Genomic DNA, 20,033 nt, shown 5'->3' with positions numbered 1-20,033 from the left:
TATGTAACCATACTGGACAAACTTTCTGCAACCTGCGTTATGGAAGAGAAATTAATATATTTTCCTGTGTTCTGAAAAATAAACGGTTCTTCAATGTAACTTATCAAACTTATAAGCAGATATGCGAGACTCCACCATTAACTGAACTACTACTGGACATTAGATATGAAAAAAAATTCAGTACATTGTTATCAATACAAGAGGAGGAAAATATTCGTAATACTGGAAAGCTGATGACAAAACTACTCCCTCCCTCTTTTTACCATTTTGAATGATGGTTTGGGATCTTGAAAATCTACCATGGATCGCTGTCATGTGCAAAGGTGTTTTCCCATCTTTACTCTGGAAAAGAAAAAAACCAACCCAGTGTTTACTTAGGCCCAGTAACAGTAATCCACCAGAACTGACAAAAAAAAGACAAAGGACATTCTTTTACTTTCTTCTCTCCCTTCTATTCCCTCCTTTAAATTGTTTCTATGCACTTCTGCAAGACAGATGCTGGCAGTGACAAGTCAGTATGACATGGCAAGCTCTTCAGAAGAACTGCTCTTAATCACTCTTCCAGCTGTGAGTGACAACCCAGTGATGCCCACTCACTCACAGTTATGCCTTTAGGATAATCACTCTCAAGAGGATGATGACAGCACACAACTTTAGCAACAAGTCTATGCCCAACCCTTCCCCTGCCCAAGTCTAAAACAAAACAATGCTTCTTTAAGCTTCTTTCTTGAAAGAAAATAGCTGTATTTACCATAGAGGTTTACACGTTATGTTAGAAAACAACACATAAAAAAGCTCGTGTGTTTCATGGAAATTTCTATAAAGTGATATCTGCAAGCAATTTATTATAAATCACAAGTAATCCTAGGGTAGAACTATTCAACCATAATTGGTACTATACATTTGACATGCATATCAAATGTGCACTTATTCATTCACTCAGTAAAGATATCCTTCAAGTAGGCCAACAATAATGCATAAGGGAATTTCAATTTTTAGCAGCACAATCTCAGTGCACTTACAAAACCATTATTACTGTTATTATTACTTTTGGATGATTTTTCTCCCCCCTGTACTTTATCATAGGTAATGGGAAAGCTTTAGTGCAGAAAAAAGTTCTTTCAAATGCACACAAAAAATTGTAAACATCACACTCACAGAAAATAAAAGCACTCTTGAATGCACAAGCATACCACATCTTTAAATTTTAAACACAGGATTTGAAGAGTATGAAATGTTCAGAAAATACAAAGCTAGACAAAGACGGTAGGAGAACCATATGATATGAACATTTGCATTGAAATAACAGGAACTGTCGTCATGTGCAAAAGTGTCCTCCCCTCTTTACTCTTCCTTTAGACCCAAATGGCAAAGCTTCTATGGATGTGTTACTCAAAGTCTGCTGGAGACCCTTTTAGACAGAGTTGGATGCGGAAATTTTAGTTGTGTCACTGCACACAGCAGCATATACCACCTAGAACAATGCAATTATGGAAAACATTGTCTTCTCAGACCTAGACTGAAAGAAATAAAACATTTGATAATGACAGACCAATTCTCTCCAGACGTTTCAGCTAGCAGATTTCTTTGACTGTAAATAATCCAAAAGACAAATCCACAAATCCATAGCAGACACAAAGAAACACAGAAAATGGGGTTGAAATCCATTTGAGGAATCGAACAATCGACTTTCCTTCTGTCACTGAAGGCCTTAAGAAAAGGTCAAATAAAACACATCATAAGTGATGACTTCCCCAAGCAATCTCTATGCTTTGATTTTCTTACAAAGAGAATTTTCTTCTAATGTCTGTCTTTCATCTTTCTCCCCACGGTTTAGTTCTACTCTCTTTATCCAACGATTAACATTCTCTGTGTCCAATTATTTTCCTCCTTTAAAACAACTGTTACTTTTCCCTCATTTTTCTCCTTTAAGCTGAAGGATCAATTAATTTAAAGAAAAATGATCACATAAAATAAGGTTAGTTTGACTGAGTGACCAAAAGCTGCTTTGGTAACTAACATTCTAAACTTTAAAAGAGGAAACTTTGAGAAAGTAAGGAAATAAATTAGTGAAGTAACAGACAGAAGAATTTAAGGACTTGGATAAAGCAGCCTGCAATCCCACTGGCTCAGATATGCTAAATCTGTATCTCAAAGGAAGGCTAATGAGGAGTAAGAAGATGGAGCAGAAAAAAGTAGATCCAACGCTCATTGAGCACATTAATAAAGTACCTTACAAGGACATAAGAATAACTTACGGTGACAGTATTAGAAACTAAAGGAGCATGGGGGTCAAGTGAGAACGCTCACAAGACAACTTCAGTAAGATCTTGCAAAGGACAGCAAAATAAGCTACAAAATAATTTTCCAGTAGTAAGTGAAAAACCACAGTACAATCAATAATGGATTTTTAGATTTACTCTGCTCCAATCTACTTAAAAATGCACTTAATGTAGACTTCTAAGGCAATGGATTTGATTATCCACAGTGCTTCTCTCCAGTCTAACAGTCCCAGTTTCCTTTGCAACCCAGGTGTAACATAATGCACAACTGTCTATCAACATAAACATAGAACAAGTATAACATTAAATGAAGGTGATAATTTCTATGTTGAAGCTGAACTGCTACGTAGAGGATTGCGTTCAGAATTCCCTTCTTAGACATTGTCACGAGGGAAGGATATACAGAATCAGAACCAGTAGCCAAAGAGTTCTTTTAAGCAGTGAAACATCAAGGCTCATTTATTGAGCAAAGTAGTTTCCTGAGATGTCAGGAGGTTGGACTGCATAAAGCAAGGAGGTGTCTTCAAAACTTTTGCTTCAATTTCCTTTTTGTATGCCTTTAAGGTCTTCTATCTAAATATTAAGTTAACTACAGGTGTCTGATTTTACAAGATCAGATAGGATAAGAGCACATGATAGAATAGCTATGGGCTAATGCTAACTTTTGTTGTCTTCACTGAAATTCAATTAAGTGTGGTAATAGGAAAGGAATCACCCAAATCTCCTCTATCACTAGAGAAAACATATCCACAAAATACTTAAAACCATACAAAATTTGCTAAGAACAGTAATTGCTATTAGACAGAAAGAATTAACACACAGCACAAGATGTTCTATCAAGTGATTACTTGGATATTAACTGTACCCAGACTACTGAGCTTTACTGAGGGTCAGGGGAAATGTGGGTCTATCATGTCACAGCATTCCTCCAAGCGAAATCTCCCCCTAGCAACAATTTTTATGTTCTAGTATCACCAACGGAAGTAAAATACTTTTTCTATTTAGGTCACTGAATTTTCAAGCAGCAAAGGGACCCATAAAACAATTAATACTGTCCCATTACGTACTCATTTCAACATGTTCTTCCATGCATGGAAATCCTGAATAGTAAGAAGAGAGTGCTGCAGTAATGAGCAATACTTAACAGGATTCACTGTTCTACAGTACTATATGGACACTGACAAGGCTACAAAAACAAGTATGAAATGATGTCCTTTGCCTACAGAAGTGATAAAAAGCATATAACATATTTCTACTGTTCCATTATCCTCTGCTACATATTCCCTTCTTGAGACGAGGTTAGCATCCACAGATATACACAAGCACTTATCTTCCATCTGCAATCAAGAATAAGAGTGTTTCCCTTTTGTTCTCCCCACTAGGTCATCCACAGCAGAAAGTGCTCTAATAGTACTGTCCAGTCTGCACCTAGATTACCATCCATACCCACTCTGTTACCTCTAAAAACCACAGGAACAGTTGCACATGGGAGGGAACTACTCAATCAGATTACACAAGCAATATGAATGATGAAAAATCGTAGAATGGTTTGATTGGAAGAAACCTTAAAGACCACCTAGTTCCAAGCCCCCTGCCATGGGCTGGGACCCCTTCCACTAGACCAGGTTGCTCAAAGCCCCATCCAACCTGGCTTTGAACACTTCCAGGGATGGGGCATCCACAACTTCTCTGGGCAACCTGTGCCAGTGCCTCACCACCCTCACTGTGAAGAATTTCTTCCTTATATCTAATCTAAATCTTCCCTCTTCCAGTTTAAAGCCATTGTCCCTTGCCCTGTCACTACCTGCCCTTGTAAAAAGTCCCTCCCCAGCTTTCTTGTAGGCCCCTTTAGGTACTGGAAGGCTGCTCTAAGGTCTCCCCGGAGCCTTCTCTTCTCCAGGCTGAACAACCCCAACTCTCTCAGCCTGTCCTCATAGGAGAGGTGTTCCAGCCCGCGGGTCATCTTTGTGGCCTCCTCTGGACTCGCTCCAACAGGTCCATGTCCTTTTTGTGTTGGGGGCCCATGATTGTGATGAAAAATAAATATTATAACAATTGTAAGAACTACTTTGAACGTCAGCCTCAGTATTTGGAATTGGGCTGGTTTCAATAAATACTTAGTAAAAACGCTCTAAAAGCATCCCGTTTTAACTCTACAAATTATTCTTAGCTACAGAACATATTCTTATTCAATTTACCTTTGCTATGTTTTAGAGATTGCTCTTCTGATTAAATCCAAGATTTATCCTTATAGGCCTTTCCAGGGAAGCAGAAGTTGACTTGGAAACTATTTCCTTTTGTCTCAGTTCTTACACTTGCACTGTTGAAAAGTACAAGTTTTCATATACAAAGTAAGTCTGTTCACACCTTCGGGCACAAATTCACAGGCCAAATTCAGTGATACTGGTATAAATCCACAGAAATGCTATTAACAGAATTACAATGGAGAGACATGCTGGTGCGGAAATAAAGGATAAATGTTGTTTCCAGGCTGTAACTCCTTAAAATCCCAACACAACCCCACATACTTAATTTTGCATTTAACAATTTTGATACTTACCAAATCAACACATTTTTATTACAGCCAACCTATAGCTAAAGCTACTAGCCCTTTCCACTGTAAAGACATTTTTTCTGAAGCAGGGTAACTTCAGTAGCCAAATTGTTACTAAGCTCTTAGACTTCAGCTGAAATTCTCAGCTCTCTGATATGCTTCAGGCTGCATCTCCCAGACCCAACACTGTCGTGTCTCAGAGAGAATGATTCTGTCATCTCAAGACTAAGCTTAAGAGAAAACCTGAGTTTACCCATACTAAATCTTCTAAGGATTTTTTTTTTTAAGTTACAGAAACTGACAAATCTGTACTTTGGATCCCATAACTTAAAATTGAATGGGAAGGCAGCCAACAATACATCTTTCTGATGTTAAAACATCTTTTGTCACTTCCAAACTAAAGTTTGCCCACATTATAAACTTCAAAGAATTTAGGAACTTTGCCAGTCACTTTGAAGATGCTAGCCATTCTTTGCACAATTCCCAAGGTTACTTAGTGTTATAACTGACTAAATGTAGTCAGTATCTACAGTGTATACCATATATAAAAGAAAGATTCTTATTTTAAGTTCAAACATAAAGATTACTATAATCTTTAACAGTGTTTAATTATCCTAATAGAATGTTGGACGTTTTTATTTTTCATTCCTAACCTACAATTAAGGTGTATTTGAAAATGAATAGCCAAAAATCCTAACCACCATTACTTGCTGCACATCCTTCTGAAATGAAGCCCTCCCCACTTCTTTCTTCTGCATCAGAAATATGCACAAAGTCATGAACCCTTGCAATCCAGCATATAAGAAAACAGTAATTCTTTGCTTGGTAATATTTATGTTTCTCTTTTGTTCTTATTCATGTAAGCAACAAGTGTACATAATAATTAGAATATTTAACACTGTGGGATTATTTTCATGACAGAACACACATTACTGAGAAATGATGTTTCAAGAATGCAGGACAGAAGTCGGCCTTGTAAGGATAAACCCTCAGTCATATCCAGTCTGGGACATTATGCAGACCAGAAAGCTGGCAACAAAAACAAATGGACTATGAGCTATGTATTTTAGGAGAAGTTGGCAATAAACCCTGTAGCACAGCTCCTTACTTCTCCAGGGCACTTTGGTGATTAATTTTTCCACAACTGAGTTTAAGTACATTTTCATTAAATGAGCTGCACTTTTAAATATATGTAAAAGTGAGCAGTAGCATACTTCAAGATTTTTCCACATCAAATAGTTTATTTTTAAATTACTCCCAAATTTTCAGTTGGCTATGGATTTTGTACTAACAACAGATACAAAATTGTATTTTAGAATTAGCTGAAAAATCAGTGTGAATATCTTACATGAAGTGAGCCACAAACACCATGATTTTTTACTAGACATGTTCGCTATTCTAATATTCACCTCTTATCCAGATTGTGCTGAAATTCAGACATAACTATTAAATTAACAGATTTATTTAAGAAACAAAAGGAGAGATAATTCTCTTCCTACCACATGGGCAACAGTACAGGCAATTAGGTATTTTGTAAGAGGAAGACTTGGACTCTTCATTCCACATACCCATTTCCCACTTTCCCCAGCCTGAAACCTGTCAAGATACCAGATACTGCCACTGAATATTTCTGAACACAGTCAAGTTTTTATTAATAGCAGAAAAAATGAACTTAATACAAAACAGGAGGTCTCACATCTCTCTCTCACATCTCAAGACCTCACCCTACACATGAGAAGATAATAAAAGATACAGGTTATAGTTTGCTTTTATGTTTGTGTGGATTAGAAATTCCACCTGCACTAAGGCTGGATTCTAAGGAATATTCTGCAGCCAAAGACTTGTGACCAAGTAGAGGTCTAAAACGTATACTGACTCTGTTCACAAAGTTTTGCTGGAGAAATTAAAAGCCCAGCTGTCCATTAGCCTAACCTACCTACCTTTTATTTTTAATACACCCTTCACAACTCTCCCTTATTAATTAGATTTTAGGATCTTATGTTATCAGCTCTTGAACTGCTCTGGCAATTAGCCTGTTCATACACGTCTCTCAAATAGCCTTGATTTTGTTAATGTTGCTTATTTATAAGAAAAACACATTCTTTTGCATTTTTCCGTATGATTTGCTCTTAGTCATACAGATAGACTAGGGAAGACAAATTATGTGGAATTCTGACATTTAAATATAATGAAGATTGACCAGACAATATTGTCATCTTTCTTCTTTATCCCTTTGGGCTATTTACTACATCCCATTGAGGTTTTCAGATTCAGATCAATCCTTGAAGCAATATACTGGCTCATTTTTTCTGTAGTAATTTTCACAGAAGTACTCCATCAATAGTGGGAACTTCTAAACATTATTGTAACAACAATTTTGAAAAATTACCTCTGACAAAAACATACTGCATCTTTAAGAGTGAATGGATGGCTTTGGATTCACCTACCTTCATATTTACATCTGCTCCGTTACAGACCAAAAGCTCCAAACACAACGCTCCATGTGTTGATGCAGCAGCAAAGTGCAAAGGTGTAAAACCCTTCTCATTCATTTGATTTACATTAGCACCGCAGTCTATGAGTTCATTCACTACAACATCTTGCCCGTTGTAGCAAGCTACATGGAGTGGAGTATTTCCATAGGCATTTGGTTCGTTCATCTATCAGGGAAAAAACCCCGAGATCAGTTAGTAGGCAAAAACCTGTATTACTGCAGCATTTAATTATGAAAAAGAAAAATCGCATGTCAGGAGACAACTTCTTCGTTACGTCTTGGAACTCTTCAAAACCAGAAATTAAAAGCAAGTTCTAGATGTAGTACTCTGATTGAGCAGTGTGTACCAGGGAAGAGTACAATTGCTTTACAAGTGAGCCAACCTCCTCCAATTGTCTCCACACCCATTTCCTGTACGCAGTATGCAACTTGATAGAACACACATATGGAAAAAATGTCAACAGTAGCAATTTGCACAGACACTACAGACCAAGCAGAGCATGGACCACCATCATTTTTCAACAGCATTTGTCGGTTTCTGTTAAAAACGGGGAGGTGCATATATAAGTAGAATTTGTTGTTGTGTACAACACAATAATGAATTCTCCTCTACTTCTCAAGATAGAACTTTGGCAGCATTCTCCAGTCTTTTAAGACCAAAATGTGACGCATCATGTATATTTCTTACACGGTTTCACAGTTTGTTGTTAACATGCTTTCTACATGGAGGTACAGTACAGCTTTTTAATTTATTTTGCATTTCAATATTAATATGGCCTTCCTTACTGTAGTATTGAAGTTTCTCAAAATTTTTAGTATTTCCTAAAACTTACGTGGTGTAAAAAAGTCAGTAACATCTATATTTTACAAATAACTGAAGTAAAAGAGTTTAATTTCCTGCAGTTCAAAAAGGATTGTGTGGCAAAGCTAGGAACGGAACTCTATTTCCTGAGTTCCAGTCCCATGAAGTAAGAGTAAGAAATACCAAATGAACAAAAAAGCTATTAAATACAAATTTATTTCCAAATAATTGTGCAAAATCTGTGTGGCTCTTAAATTACTTGGGGGAATGAGGTTTTGTAAAAAAAAAAGCATGTGAATGAAGATCTTTGGAAATACGATTTTCACTATATTGTAATCTGCCTCTAAGTATCGTAGCACACTGTTTATTAAGAAAAGCATTTCAAACAACAAAAAAAAATGTATCACTTTGTTTCGTTCTTCCTTACATCAACTCCAAGATCCAGAAGATACTTGACTACACTGATCATTCCACTAGATGCTGCAGCATGTAAGGGTGTATACGACTTCTTGTCTTTGCATGTCACTTCAGCTCCGTGGGCCACGAGTAATTTCACAACTTCAATATGACCTAAAAGAACAAAGACAGAAAGAATGAAGCTGTGTTTCATGTTAACCAGCACAAACTTACAAACGTAATAATTGTACAATTGTTATAACATAAACAAGACAGTATTCATTTGGACCCAAATTGGAAAATAAAGAATTGTTCTTGTGTTCTAATTGTATAAGGAACTATAAAAGCAACATAAAATATTAATCTCCAGAAGAGAGTATTTCTACATACCCCCTCCAATAATCATAGTATTTATACTGTAAAAATAATCTTGTATATTAAAAAAAATACATCTTGTCTTCTGCTTACACAAAAGGATTTTTTTGGGAAGATTTGAGAACTGGAGAGGTGAAACAACTTTGTAATTATTAAACATTTAATGCAAATTTCTGTTAACAACTTGAAAGAAAATGTGACTGTCAGTCTTCCACCTTCACCTCAACTGCAAACATGCCTGTTAAGGTTTTTAAGGCCTTCAGCACAAACTTTGAAAAAAAATTACACAAACATGAAAAGAAGAAAATATTCTATTTTAAAATAAAAATATATAAACCCCACCCCCCTCCAATCCAACCTCCTTTACTTGTAAAGCCTTTAAAATGTTGACCCAAAATCATACAGAATTTAGCAAAGCTCTGTTTTCAAAACTGACTCAGGCCTCTGAGGAACCAGAGCCTTTCAAAAGCACCAGCTATTCTCCTAAGTCACGGGGAGGAGAGGAAGAGCTGAGTGGGATCGTGGGGAAGGGATGATCTGGGGGAAGTTCCAGGCAAGAGGGTGGAAAAGGGAAGGGAGGGCGAGGAGCCCACCCTGAGGTAGCAGGCAGTTGCTCTGACTGCCAGCTTTGTGGCTGGGCCAGGGACCCCCCCACCGCACCGCTGCTGCAAAGGGGCAGCCAAGCTTTCCCCTCCGCCGTGCCCGCATGCTCCCCCGCTAGCTTGCACGCAGTTCTGAGACTGCACGCTAAGAGAAAAAGCTATGAAAACAGGGTAATCCAAAACATCTATCGTTCTTGCTCAGTTGTTAATTTAACTGCCAAACAAGTCAATCACTGAAAACACATGGATAATCACAGCAAAGTCTGCAGGACAATGGAGCACACGAGTTAAATAGATCACGATACATTTAGTTACCTTTGTAACTGATCCATACAGACAGATGTGGGATTCTTCGTTTTACCTTTCAAGTGACACCCTTACCTTACTTAAAAAAGTAGAGGGGCACACCGAATACTTACGCTTATCCAGTCACATATGTAAGTAAAAAGTAGCAAATCCAGCCTTCAGTTTAAGTGCTTCATAAAAAGTGAGGGTCTTTGCTTTTTCAATGACTAAAAGAATTTGCAAAAGTTTGAATAGGAGTGCCTACCCAAAGGAATACAGACACAGCTATTTTGATAAACATTCAGTTACCATGATACTTATTTTATGCTGCATGCCCAGCAACATACAAAACAACATTTCACCTAGCCTCAGAAACATAGAGTTTACCAGTGCAACGTGAAGTACTGCAATATTTCACTTTTCAATTACTTCAGTATTGTAGGAAAGAAGAGAAAAATAAATGTAAACATGATACTCATCTCTGACCCAAATATAACAGGGACGAGAATGAAAACAAGCCCTATATGAGAGACAGAAGTACAGAAGATATTGAAAGCAGTGAAAGGAAGAGAGACACTGAAGAGAACAGTGGCAGAAAAACCTTTTAAGAGAAGAAAAAAACAAAAAAATCCCTGACCTGCATTGAAAACGCAAGCAGCAATCAGTGGAAGATACTCAAATAGAAGAGCAAGGTACTTGAAGTGGGAAGTGCCGAGGAGACATCTTGATACAGTAAGGAGGCGATGCAAGCGTGCAAGAACGAAAGTCCATTTTAGTCACAGCATTGCAGTTGGACACCAGTGGAGCCGGGTGAAAAGCAGGAAGGAAGGGAAACAATGGCTATAACCCTAAAAAGTTATTTATAGTAGAGTGACGAAAAGCATAACTCCCTTTTTTATTCTATGGTCAGTCTTATATGGTGGAAAAGCTTTAAGGCTTTCTTCAAACAATTGGAGCAGCATAAAATGGCTCTAAATTGTGAGAATGTCATAGTTTTTTTTTTTCCTTCTTTGAAAAGTCTTCAGAAAGCTTTTTCTGCTCTATTCTCTCCAAGGATATTTAGGTTGATCAACATCAGATGAATTACATTTTTTCTACCCAAACACTGTCCATTAACAGAGTTTCCTGTTAATAGCCTATGAAATAGCACTGACTAAAATTGGAATAAATGCAGCTTATCTGAAAAATGAAAGACTTGACTTATCTAGGTGAGCACAATCCAACAAAATTTTGCAAATAATCACCTTGAGTAAGGTAGTTGGACAGCCTGTCACAGACATTGCTTTGCACATGTAAGTAGATTATAAAATACTAATACAAAATATCGCAAAGAATGTTGGATCAATAATGAAGACTGCTCTTAAACTTCTCAGTTTCAAGTACTGGTATCAGTACTTGAAGTGCAATATCATACAGCTTCAAATTGTAACTTAAAAGAGTATTAAGGCTGGGATGATCACTTCATAATTCACTGGTACATTCAAGTACCTCCGAAGACAGCTCAACAGGGTCCCTATGTTCTTTTTAGCATTTCACATATGGATTTCACAGCCTTATTTTACATTACAGAAAATTTGCTGAGGGTGCGCTCAATCCCACTGTCTATGTCGCCAAAGATGTTAAACAGAGCCAGTCCCAATACCGACCCCCCTGAGGAACAACACTTGTCACTGGTCTCCACCTGGCCATCGAGCTGTTCACTGCAGCTCTTTGAGTGCAACCATTCAGCCAATTCCTTATCCACCAAGTGGTTCATCTGTCAAATCCATGTCTCTCCAATTTAAGTGTCGTGAAAGTCAGCGTCAAATGCTTTGCACAAGTCCAGGTAGATGACATCAGTTGCTCTTTCTTTATCCACCAATGCTGTAACCACGTCATAGAGGGCCAACAGGCACGATGTGCCCTTAGTGAAGCTGTGTTGGTTGTCACCAATCACCTCCTTATTTGCCATGTGCCTTAGTACAGCTCCCAGGAGGATCTGCTCCGTGATCTTGCTGGGCACAGAGCTGAGACTGATCAGCCTGTAGTTCCCCGGGTCTTCCTTTTTCCCCTTTCTAAAAATGGGGGTTATGCTTCCCATCTTCCAGTCAACAGGAACTTCACTGGACTGCTACAACTTGTCAAATATGATGGATAGTGGCTTTGCCATTTCATCTGCCACTTCTCTCAGGACCCATGGATGCATCTTATCCAGTCCCATGGACTTGTGCACCTTCAAGTTCCTTAGATGGTCCCGAACCTGATCTTCTCCTACAGTGGGTGGTTCTTCATTCTCCCAGCCTCTGCCTTTGCCTTCTCTGACCTGGGCAGTGTGGCTGCAGCACCTGCCAGTAAAGACTGAGGCAAAAAAGTCATTAAGTGCCTCAGCTCCCCTGAAGTCCAGGGTAGTGAGATTGCTGTATGTCCTCCTCACTGCCCTAAGGATATTGAACTCCACCATTTCCTAGTCACTGCAGCCAAGGCTGCCCTTGAGCCCCACACGCCCCACCAGCCTTTCCTTGTTGGCGAGAACAAGGTCCAGCATAGCACCTCTTCTTGTTGGCTCCTCTGTCACTTGCAGAAGGAAGTTATCATCAATGCATTCCAGGAACCTCCTGGATTGCTTATATCCTGCTGTGTTGTCCCTCCAACAGATATCGGGGTGGCTGAAGTCCCCCATGAGGACCAGAGCTTGTGAATGTGAGGCTGCTCCTATCTGTCTACAGAGGGCCTCGTCCACTAAGTCTTCCTGGTCGGGTGGCCTGTGGCAGGGCCCACCGTCTTCCTGTTCGGGTGGCCTGTGGCAGACCCTACCGTAATGTCACCTGTCCCTGCCCTCCCTTTAATGCTGACCCATAAGCTCTCTGTCAGCTCCTCATCCATCCCCAGGAAGGGTTCCATGCACTCCAGCTGGTTATCACCATCGAGGGCAACACCTCCTCCTCATCTCTCCTGCCTGTACTTCCAAAGAGCTGTATCCTTCCATTCCAACACTCCACTCATAGGAGCCATCCCACCATGTCTCTGTGATGCTAAAATGTGTGGTTTTGCATTTGTAAAGACCAGAATTCTCAGTTCTCAGACCAAAGCACGTTTCATACAACGAACAACTCATCATCAACCCCCAAAACTCTGGGTAAGGTTTTCGGCGACTGTATTTAAATAGGTACTGCCTCACATGCTACTGCTCTTTTGTTTTGCTATGTAAGTTTAAAATTGTATTTCCACTTTCAAGTTACTGCTTCCGTTTGCTCTTTCCTGCCCAGACTGGGAAACATTGCTTGGATAAGTGTAACAAGTCCAAAGCAGTTATGGAAGATACTCAATGTCACAGAATCACAGATGAGAAATATGTTTAAATAGCAACCTTAAGTCAGTTTTTAAGAACCAACCCCCATGTATACAAATTGCACAGCATTTGCCTATTTATAAGTAATTCTCTCATTCATAATAATGAGCATTAATACAAAACTGAATATTGAGGGGCATTTTGCCTAAGATCAGACCTCCAAGGCAGTTATCCTAGACTTATGTATGTCAATGTAATGAGTCCATGTAATTTCCTAGTTTATGTATGTTTATTTTTTTGTTTTGATATCAGATACAGTAAAATTAGTTTGTTTTACTCAGGGAAGGGGAAGTATAGAGATTAATCTCCTTGTACATGAGCTTAAATATTTGTCAAAAATACAAAGTGCTCCTTTATAAACCCTACATATAAAGGTTTTCACAGAGACAGTAATTCCAAGTAGTATTCTCCTCTTATAACCAGAACAAAAACGTTTGCATCTTTAGATCATCTCTGAAAAAAAAGCTGCCATAAATAATAGGACCATGTTATCTTCCTGACTGTTCTACTCCTTAAGTTTTGTAAGATGGTATCTTAGACATATAGATATGTATTTTCTGGAGAATTTAAAATTTAGGAAAAGGCAGATCATCAAAACATAACAGGAACAAAAAATTACATATAATGAAGTCTTATTTCCCCATTTCATCTTTGAAGAAATGCCCAGGCATGCAGATTCATACAATATTGATGCTACGGCTTTTACTCTTCTCCCTTGGCTGGATAAAATCATGAAGCAATAAGCTAAAATACTGAATAACAACCAAGACCATGTAATCCTCTCAATCAGCTTCTTCCTGAAATTGATACTGAAACTTAATTGTTCACTGCTCATATATGACACACGCTGCATGTGTTCAAGGGCATTTTTAGACATTTTCTGGAAGTTAAAAGAGGTATTATGTTTTTTGGCTTCCGAACAGGTACAACATACTCTGCAATGAAAAATACAATCTGCAGTTGCATGTGAATTACTTAGAAACAGAGCAATTAGCCAAAGCTAAGAAGTCTTTGTCAGTGTCAGCCTAGAACTCTTAATCTGCATTTTCCATGATTCACCTTCCAATGGTTTATATTGCTCATATTTTAAAAGCAGCTTGAGATACAAAGCTCTGCTATTTATTATAGCCATGCTGAAGAAAACAATTCCTACCACTTAATAAAATGAAAGTCTGATAAAAGGCAATGAAGTACATTACTCTAACAGTACTGCCAATGCATTCATCGCTGCCATATGAACAATAATTATCCACTCCTGGAATAAGAATAGCAAGTCAAGAATTTGGAGGTTTAGAGATTAAATATTCTTCTTTTAAAATACAATCCCCAAGGTTGGTGTCACAATCCACTGTTTCAGGTGCCCCTTGTATTAATTAATTACTTTCTATTTAGCATTATTGCAAAAGTTTTCACCTGTGATTAGACTCCTGCTGATTGAGGAACATAGTTCCTTCTTTTTAAAGAACAAAATTACCTACCTTTTCTTTTCCAACAAATTGATTTTTCTCACCACAAAAAAACATTTATGAGGCAATTTGAAGTATACTATTAATGATTTTCTGGCAGACACACAAATAACCTCAATGCTCACAATGTAGTATTTTTCCTAGAAATATATAAAACCACTAAACATAAGGTGACTTTTTTTTACTACCAGAATAGTAATCAACTGAAATACATACATACCCATATATGCTGCCCAATGTATAGCTCGTCTGTCTTTCTTGTCAAATGCATTAATATTGGCCCCTCTAGACAACAGTAAACTGACCATCTGAGATAAACAGAAAGAAAGGAAACCCTCTGGTCATAATGGAAAACTCTGCTTAAAATTAGACAACAAAAATCATAGGAGAAAACCAAAATATATGCGTTTTCAAAGGGCTCAAATGTGTTGTTTCTGGAATATTCCACAAGCTTGAAAAAACTGGCTGCCCACCTTGGCAGCAATAATGAAGTGACTGTAAGGAACACAAAACTATGTCAACAAAAACATTTCCCAATTAAATATGACGAAGCTGTGGAATCTTCGAAATCTTCAGGCTACTACCAAGGGATTCACTAAAGGTAATCACTAAAAGCAAGTCTATTGCTAATTTGTTTCCAATTACCTATACACAATTACAATAGGAATTTCTCAGTGGTCATTTTTCAAGGCTTGAAAACTAGCGAGTTAGAGCTTATTACATGTATTTCCTCCACATTTCAGTTACAACACATTCCATATATTGTTGTACTGAACCTACTGAACAGAAAAATATCTTCTTTTTTCCATTTTAAATTTATCTATTACTAATTTAACTCCACTTAACTCACGCAAATTTGCTTCTGTGTTAAGAAAGGTGAATGCTGTAATAACCTTCCAGCTAAGTGATGTAACCTGTTACTTTCCACAACCATTCTGTACACAGATGCATACAAAAGAAATTTAAATATAAAACAGGAGTTGGGATTTTTTGAGGATATGAGGGAAACATGATTTTAAACTGAGAAAGTAAACATCAGAAATGTGAGGGGCAGAACGAATGGGAAACAAGCTAAGAAAAATAACTCTTACCTCAACATGTCCACTGAAGGCTGCATGATGCAACGCAGTTCTGCCTGCTCGATCAGACACATTGACATTGCTTAAGAGAGGCACCAAAGCTTCAGCACATTTCACAGCTTTATTTGCAGCTGCTATATGTAGGGGTGTCTGCCAATTTTTATCACGAGCATTGACATCTGCTGAATGCTTTAACAACACCTGAACAGCATCCTGAAAGCATTTACAAAAAAAACCCAAGCCACTTAGTAAAGATTTGAAATGCCAGCCTTAAATCCACGGACAGTATAATGGAATAGAACTATTTACAATTTGTTCTTTTGTAAACATCATCTTATGTTTTGGGATTTGTACTTTACCATAAATCCAGATTTGGGGATGTTCTCAAGCACATGAGCAATGTACTCCCTACAAGATTCAACTGAATCAACCATTTCCAGGTCTTTCATTCAGTTCCTTAAGCCAGCTGGCAAATTATTTTGTCATCACAACTAATTTTCAAAGCTCAATAATCCTCCTTAGAATTTTTTCCATTGCTAAGGATAGTGAAGTACTATGAACTCATAATGCATTTTCATCGATCTGCCAAGCAAAATTTTTGAACTATCAGAAGTCTAGAAAGGGTAAAGAGAAGAACAGCTTATTAAATGTATATTTAGAGAACCACAGATAAAACATAGCATGGTCACAAAGAGTTTCAACATACATCGTTGCAAAACTTCTGAAAACCTTTTCAAAATGTTGCACTGAATTCCATCTCACAAAAAGATTATTCATTTCCTTTTGTGAAATGTACAACCTGTAAAAATTTGACAAATAAGACTGTAATTCTTACAGCAAGATAAACAAATCCCATTAAAATATGAGCACACAATTGGAATGCATTAAAAAATAATCTGTTGGCGATATCAACATGATGATGAATACTGCATTTTACATCAACTCCGTGACCTTCCCACAATTCACTAACCGCTTTCAGTGTCTTCCAACTCAAACACTGATCATACAAATAAATGGTTGACACTTAGAACTTCAAACATGTTACCACAAGTAGTTACTGGAAATTTTGAATTACATTGTGGCACAACAGCTAGGTATTATTCTCAGCTAAGAGTAGAATGCTAAGTAACACTTGATTCTATTTATTACAATAAATTATAATTAAAATGTTCAAATTTCTTCTACTGTCAATAAAAAAAGAAAATAGGAACAAACATAAGAGTGAAAATAATGCATCACAGGCTTGTAATTTAAATGAGAAATGGAATAGCTCTTCTATTCTCTAAGAAACATAAGCAGATTTAGTACTTAAAAAAAAAATCAGTATTTTGAACTTTTGTCTTTTTTGAACCAAATATTAAGAAAAATCATAATTGAAACAAGGAGATTTTAGAACAGCTATTACCCCTTTTGCAGGCAGAAACACCATAGTACTAGTATAAAAATAATGTATCTTATATTTTTATCTGCATATGCATTAATGAATTTGAAGAATTAGTGAGTCTGTTTAGAATTTCTTTTTTTTTTTTGCAAAGTATACCAGGCACACAAATATAAAGGCCTGGAGCATGACTTTCTTGACATGAAGTTGCTTGAACTTGCACAGTTGACAGCTAAATCCATAATTCCAGCTATTTTTCATGTTTCATTGTCCTTGTTTAATTGCAGCTGTCCTTGCTTCAAGACTAAGTCCAGATGTTTTAGTGAAATCATTAGAGTTTTTTTTGTTACAGCTTTTTTCATCTAATGCCTAAAACCCATGTATCATTGCCAGCTGGAAAACAGTGCCTACATGTATCAACCATGTATGTGGGCTCCTATGACTTACTGCGTTTCTGAACAGAAGGTTCTGACAAGCGCCTATCATTGCCTTTTGGGTAAATAGTCTGATTGATTTACATGTGTTGTCTTTAGTTAGTATTCTGTTTAAAATATTCCACATTTAAAAAAAATATGACCATGGTTGCATTACTTGAAGTTATCCATTTACGTCCAGTTTGTCTGCAGTACTCCTCTCTGCAAGCATTACTGATACAAGCAGATTTGATTGTGCCTCAGCTCTGAAGAATGCAGCATTTGGTGCTTTGGTCAGCTCCCAAGGGAGCAGCCTAAAAATACTTCAAGAAGAACAAATAGGACTGGGGAATAAGGTGCCCTTAAAGATTCATTTTCGAACACTATTTTGAATAACACAATCTCTAGATAAGTTAGCTATTAATGCTAGTGACAAAATACTGCAATTTATCCAAGGAATTCAAAAGCAAAAACTGAAACAAGGCTTGTTTACGCAGTTTGTGGATCAGATACTTGAAGTTCAATGCTTGACAAAAACAAAATATTCAATTCCATCTTCTCAAACAAAAATTTACACAAAATCTTTAAAAAAAAACCCCACCACTTTGTTTTTTAAGACATGCTGAAATGAGCATCAATTTGACTTGAGGTCTCAAAGGAGATAGTTTTGCATAAACTCTTCCACATAACAAGCTCAGCATTTCTCTGTTTGTTTTGATCTTCTACAGGCACTTTAAATTTTTATTAGGTCATCAACAACAGAGGAACAGTAACAAAGTAGTTTCTTATATTACTATATTCTCACAACAGTGTAACCGGTAGACTTCAAAACACTTTCTACATATTTAATTTATAACTTTTAAAGTGATTTTCAATACTATCATTACTCATTAGTTGCCTTTTTTTAAAAGAGATGTTTGCAGGCCTATAGAACCATTTATTTCTTCAATGCCTGAACAGACAAGCATGTCAAAAAATGAAGAAATGCAAAGATAATGCTGTAAAAGCTGTACTGAATCTTAGTTCATCTCTACTTTCCTCATGCTAAACCATTCTGGTTACCTTAAGAGAAGTAAACTGGACTTGAGAACACTGCATGCAGAATCCTGTGCTAGGGAAATGGCAGAGAGCACAGCTGAGAACTGGAAGTTTACAGTTCTCTAGCTTGCTTTCTACTCAGGCATGTGATATATACATACATATCCTCAACAGGTTAAACTGTTGCAAAAATGTTCTGCAGGTCCAAACATTTGGAATAGTTTCATTTTGTAAAAAACCTAACAAAGAACAGAAGGTAATTTGAGATGTCTTATTTTAACACAAAGCAGTCAAAAAAAAAAAAAGCATACCTCACTACAAGATGCCACAGCCCTGTGTAAAGGAGTCAACCATTTGCTGTCTTTGGCATTAACTCTAGCTCCTGTAACAAAAAAATAAAAAATTTATAATATATTTACAGAAAGACTTAGTTTCAAGTACAGAGATAGAACTATTGGAAGATACTTATTAATACAGCATGATGCCAAAAATGGAAAGGAGTCTTTTCTCCAGCTGAAGTCCACTCTTTGAGGAAATTCTTTTAACACCGCATCCATAACTCTTCCAAAGTGTACTGATCTTTTTACACTAGGCAATCCTCTATAACCTTTTGCACTTCCAAAGGCATGTAAAAGCCTGTTGAGTAAGAAAGATGGACTCCTTGCCTTCATTCAGCAATAAAAATCTACTTTCCCACTACAGTTGAAATTCTCCATTAAAAGAGAAAGAGGCTACATTTATTCCCTGTGCCTCCAGTTTCCTTGTGGTTGGTGAGTCTGATGCATAGGTGTATAGAACAAGGATGCTGCTTCTGCTGGGAATTTGGGAATGAAACTTCTCTACTCCACCAGGTCACCTGGCCCACTTCAGGACCTCCTGGACCTCCCAGACCTCCCTTCATGAGCTAGACTGTAACAACCACAGCTCTCTCCTTCCAAAAGCATACCCGAGAAACAGCTGTGCCCATCCCCAGGGAAAAAGGTCACAAACATCTGTAAGGGACACAAGCCTGGGTTTGGATTTTAATTTTTTTCATAAAAAAAGGAAAGAAAGACTTGGGGATTTTTTTTCCTGAAAGAAGCAATTGAACTACATTCTAAATTCCAGCAAACTTTAACAAACAAGAAAGCTTAACGATTAAGCTTAATGATTTAATTTCTCACTGATATATATAGATACACACACACACGTATACATGTATATATAGGGGTTTTTATACCTTGAGTGGAAATTTAGCCATCTTTATTGGGAAACTGCTGAGATTTTAGAGGCGTGATAGCTTAGACAAAATGTTACATTTTTGAAAAAATACTTTGGAAATACTACTGGATGGAGTTCATAGAGCAATATATGATATCACACGGTAACATTAATGCTACATGGCTACTTATTAACTTCTCAGGCTAAACATAATATTGTTACGTCAGAACCAACTTTAATTTTGTCTATGCAAAGAATAGAAAAGAATGGAATGCCAATATGACACAATGTCAAACAGGCTGCTGGTCAGGATACTCAGCTGAGAGACAGGGTATTTT

General features: G+C 37.3%; 1 protein-coding gene across 1 annotated transcript in view; it reads right to left on the bottom strand.

Annotated features, from left to right (window-relative positions):
• The window catches only part of ANKRD28 (ankyrin repeat domain 28), a 47,053-nt gene extending 28,165 nt beyond the window's left edge, over positions 1-18,888 (bottom strand). The window contains exons 1-6 of the mRNA XM_009704492.1: positions 18,807-18,888; positions 15,676-15,876; positions 14,805-14,892; positions 8,560-8,702; positions 7,284-7,496; positions 264-342 (exon numbers count right to left, since the gene is read on the bottom strand). Of these exons, the coding sequence (XP_009702794.1) occupies positions 264-342; positions 7,284-7,496; positions 8,560-8,702; positions 14,805-14,892 (523 nt within the window). The 5' untranslated portion in view covers positions 15,676-15,876; positions 18,807-18,888. The remainder of the gene's footprint in view (positions 1-263; positions 343-7,283; positions 7,497-8,559; positions 8,703-14,804; positions 14,893-15,675; positions 15,877-18,806) is intronic.
• Positions 18,889-20,033: the final 1,145 nt, after the last annotated feature.

The sequence above is a fragment of the Cariama cristata genome, unplaced genomic scaffold, assembly GCF_000690535.1.
Source record: "Cariama cristata isolate BGI_N322 unplaced genomic scaffold, ASM69053v1 scaffold700, whole genome shotgun sequence".
Lineage (NCBI taxonomy): Eukaryota > Metazoa > Chordata > Aves > Cariamiformes > Cariamidae > Cariama > Cariama cristata.
The sequence above is the reverse complement of the archived record's forward strand: the minus strand, read 5'-3'. Positions and strand labels throughout refer to the sequence as shown.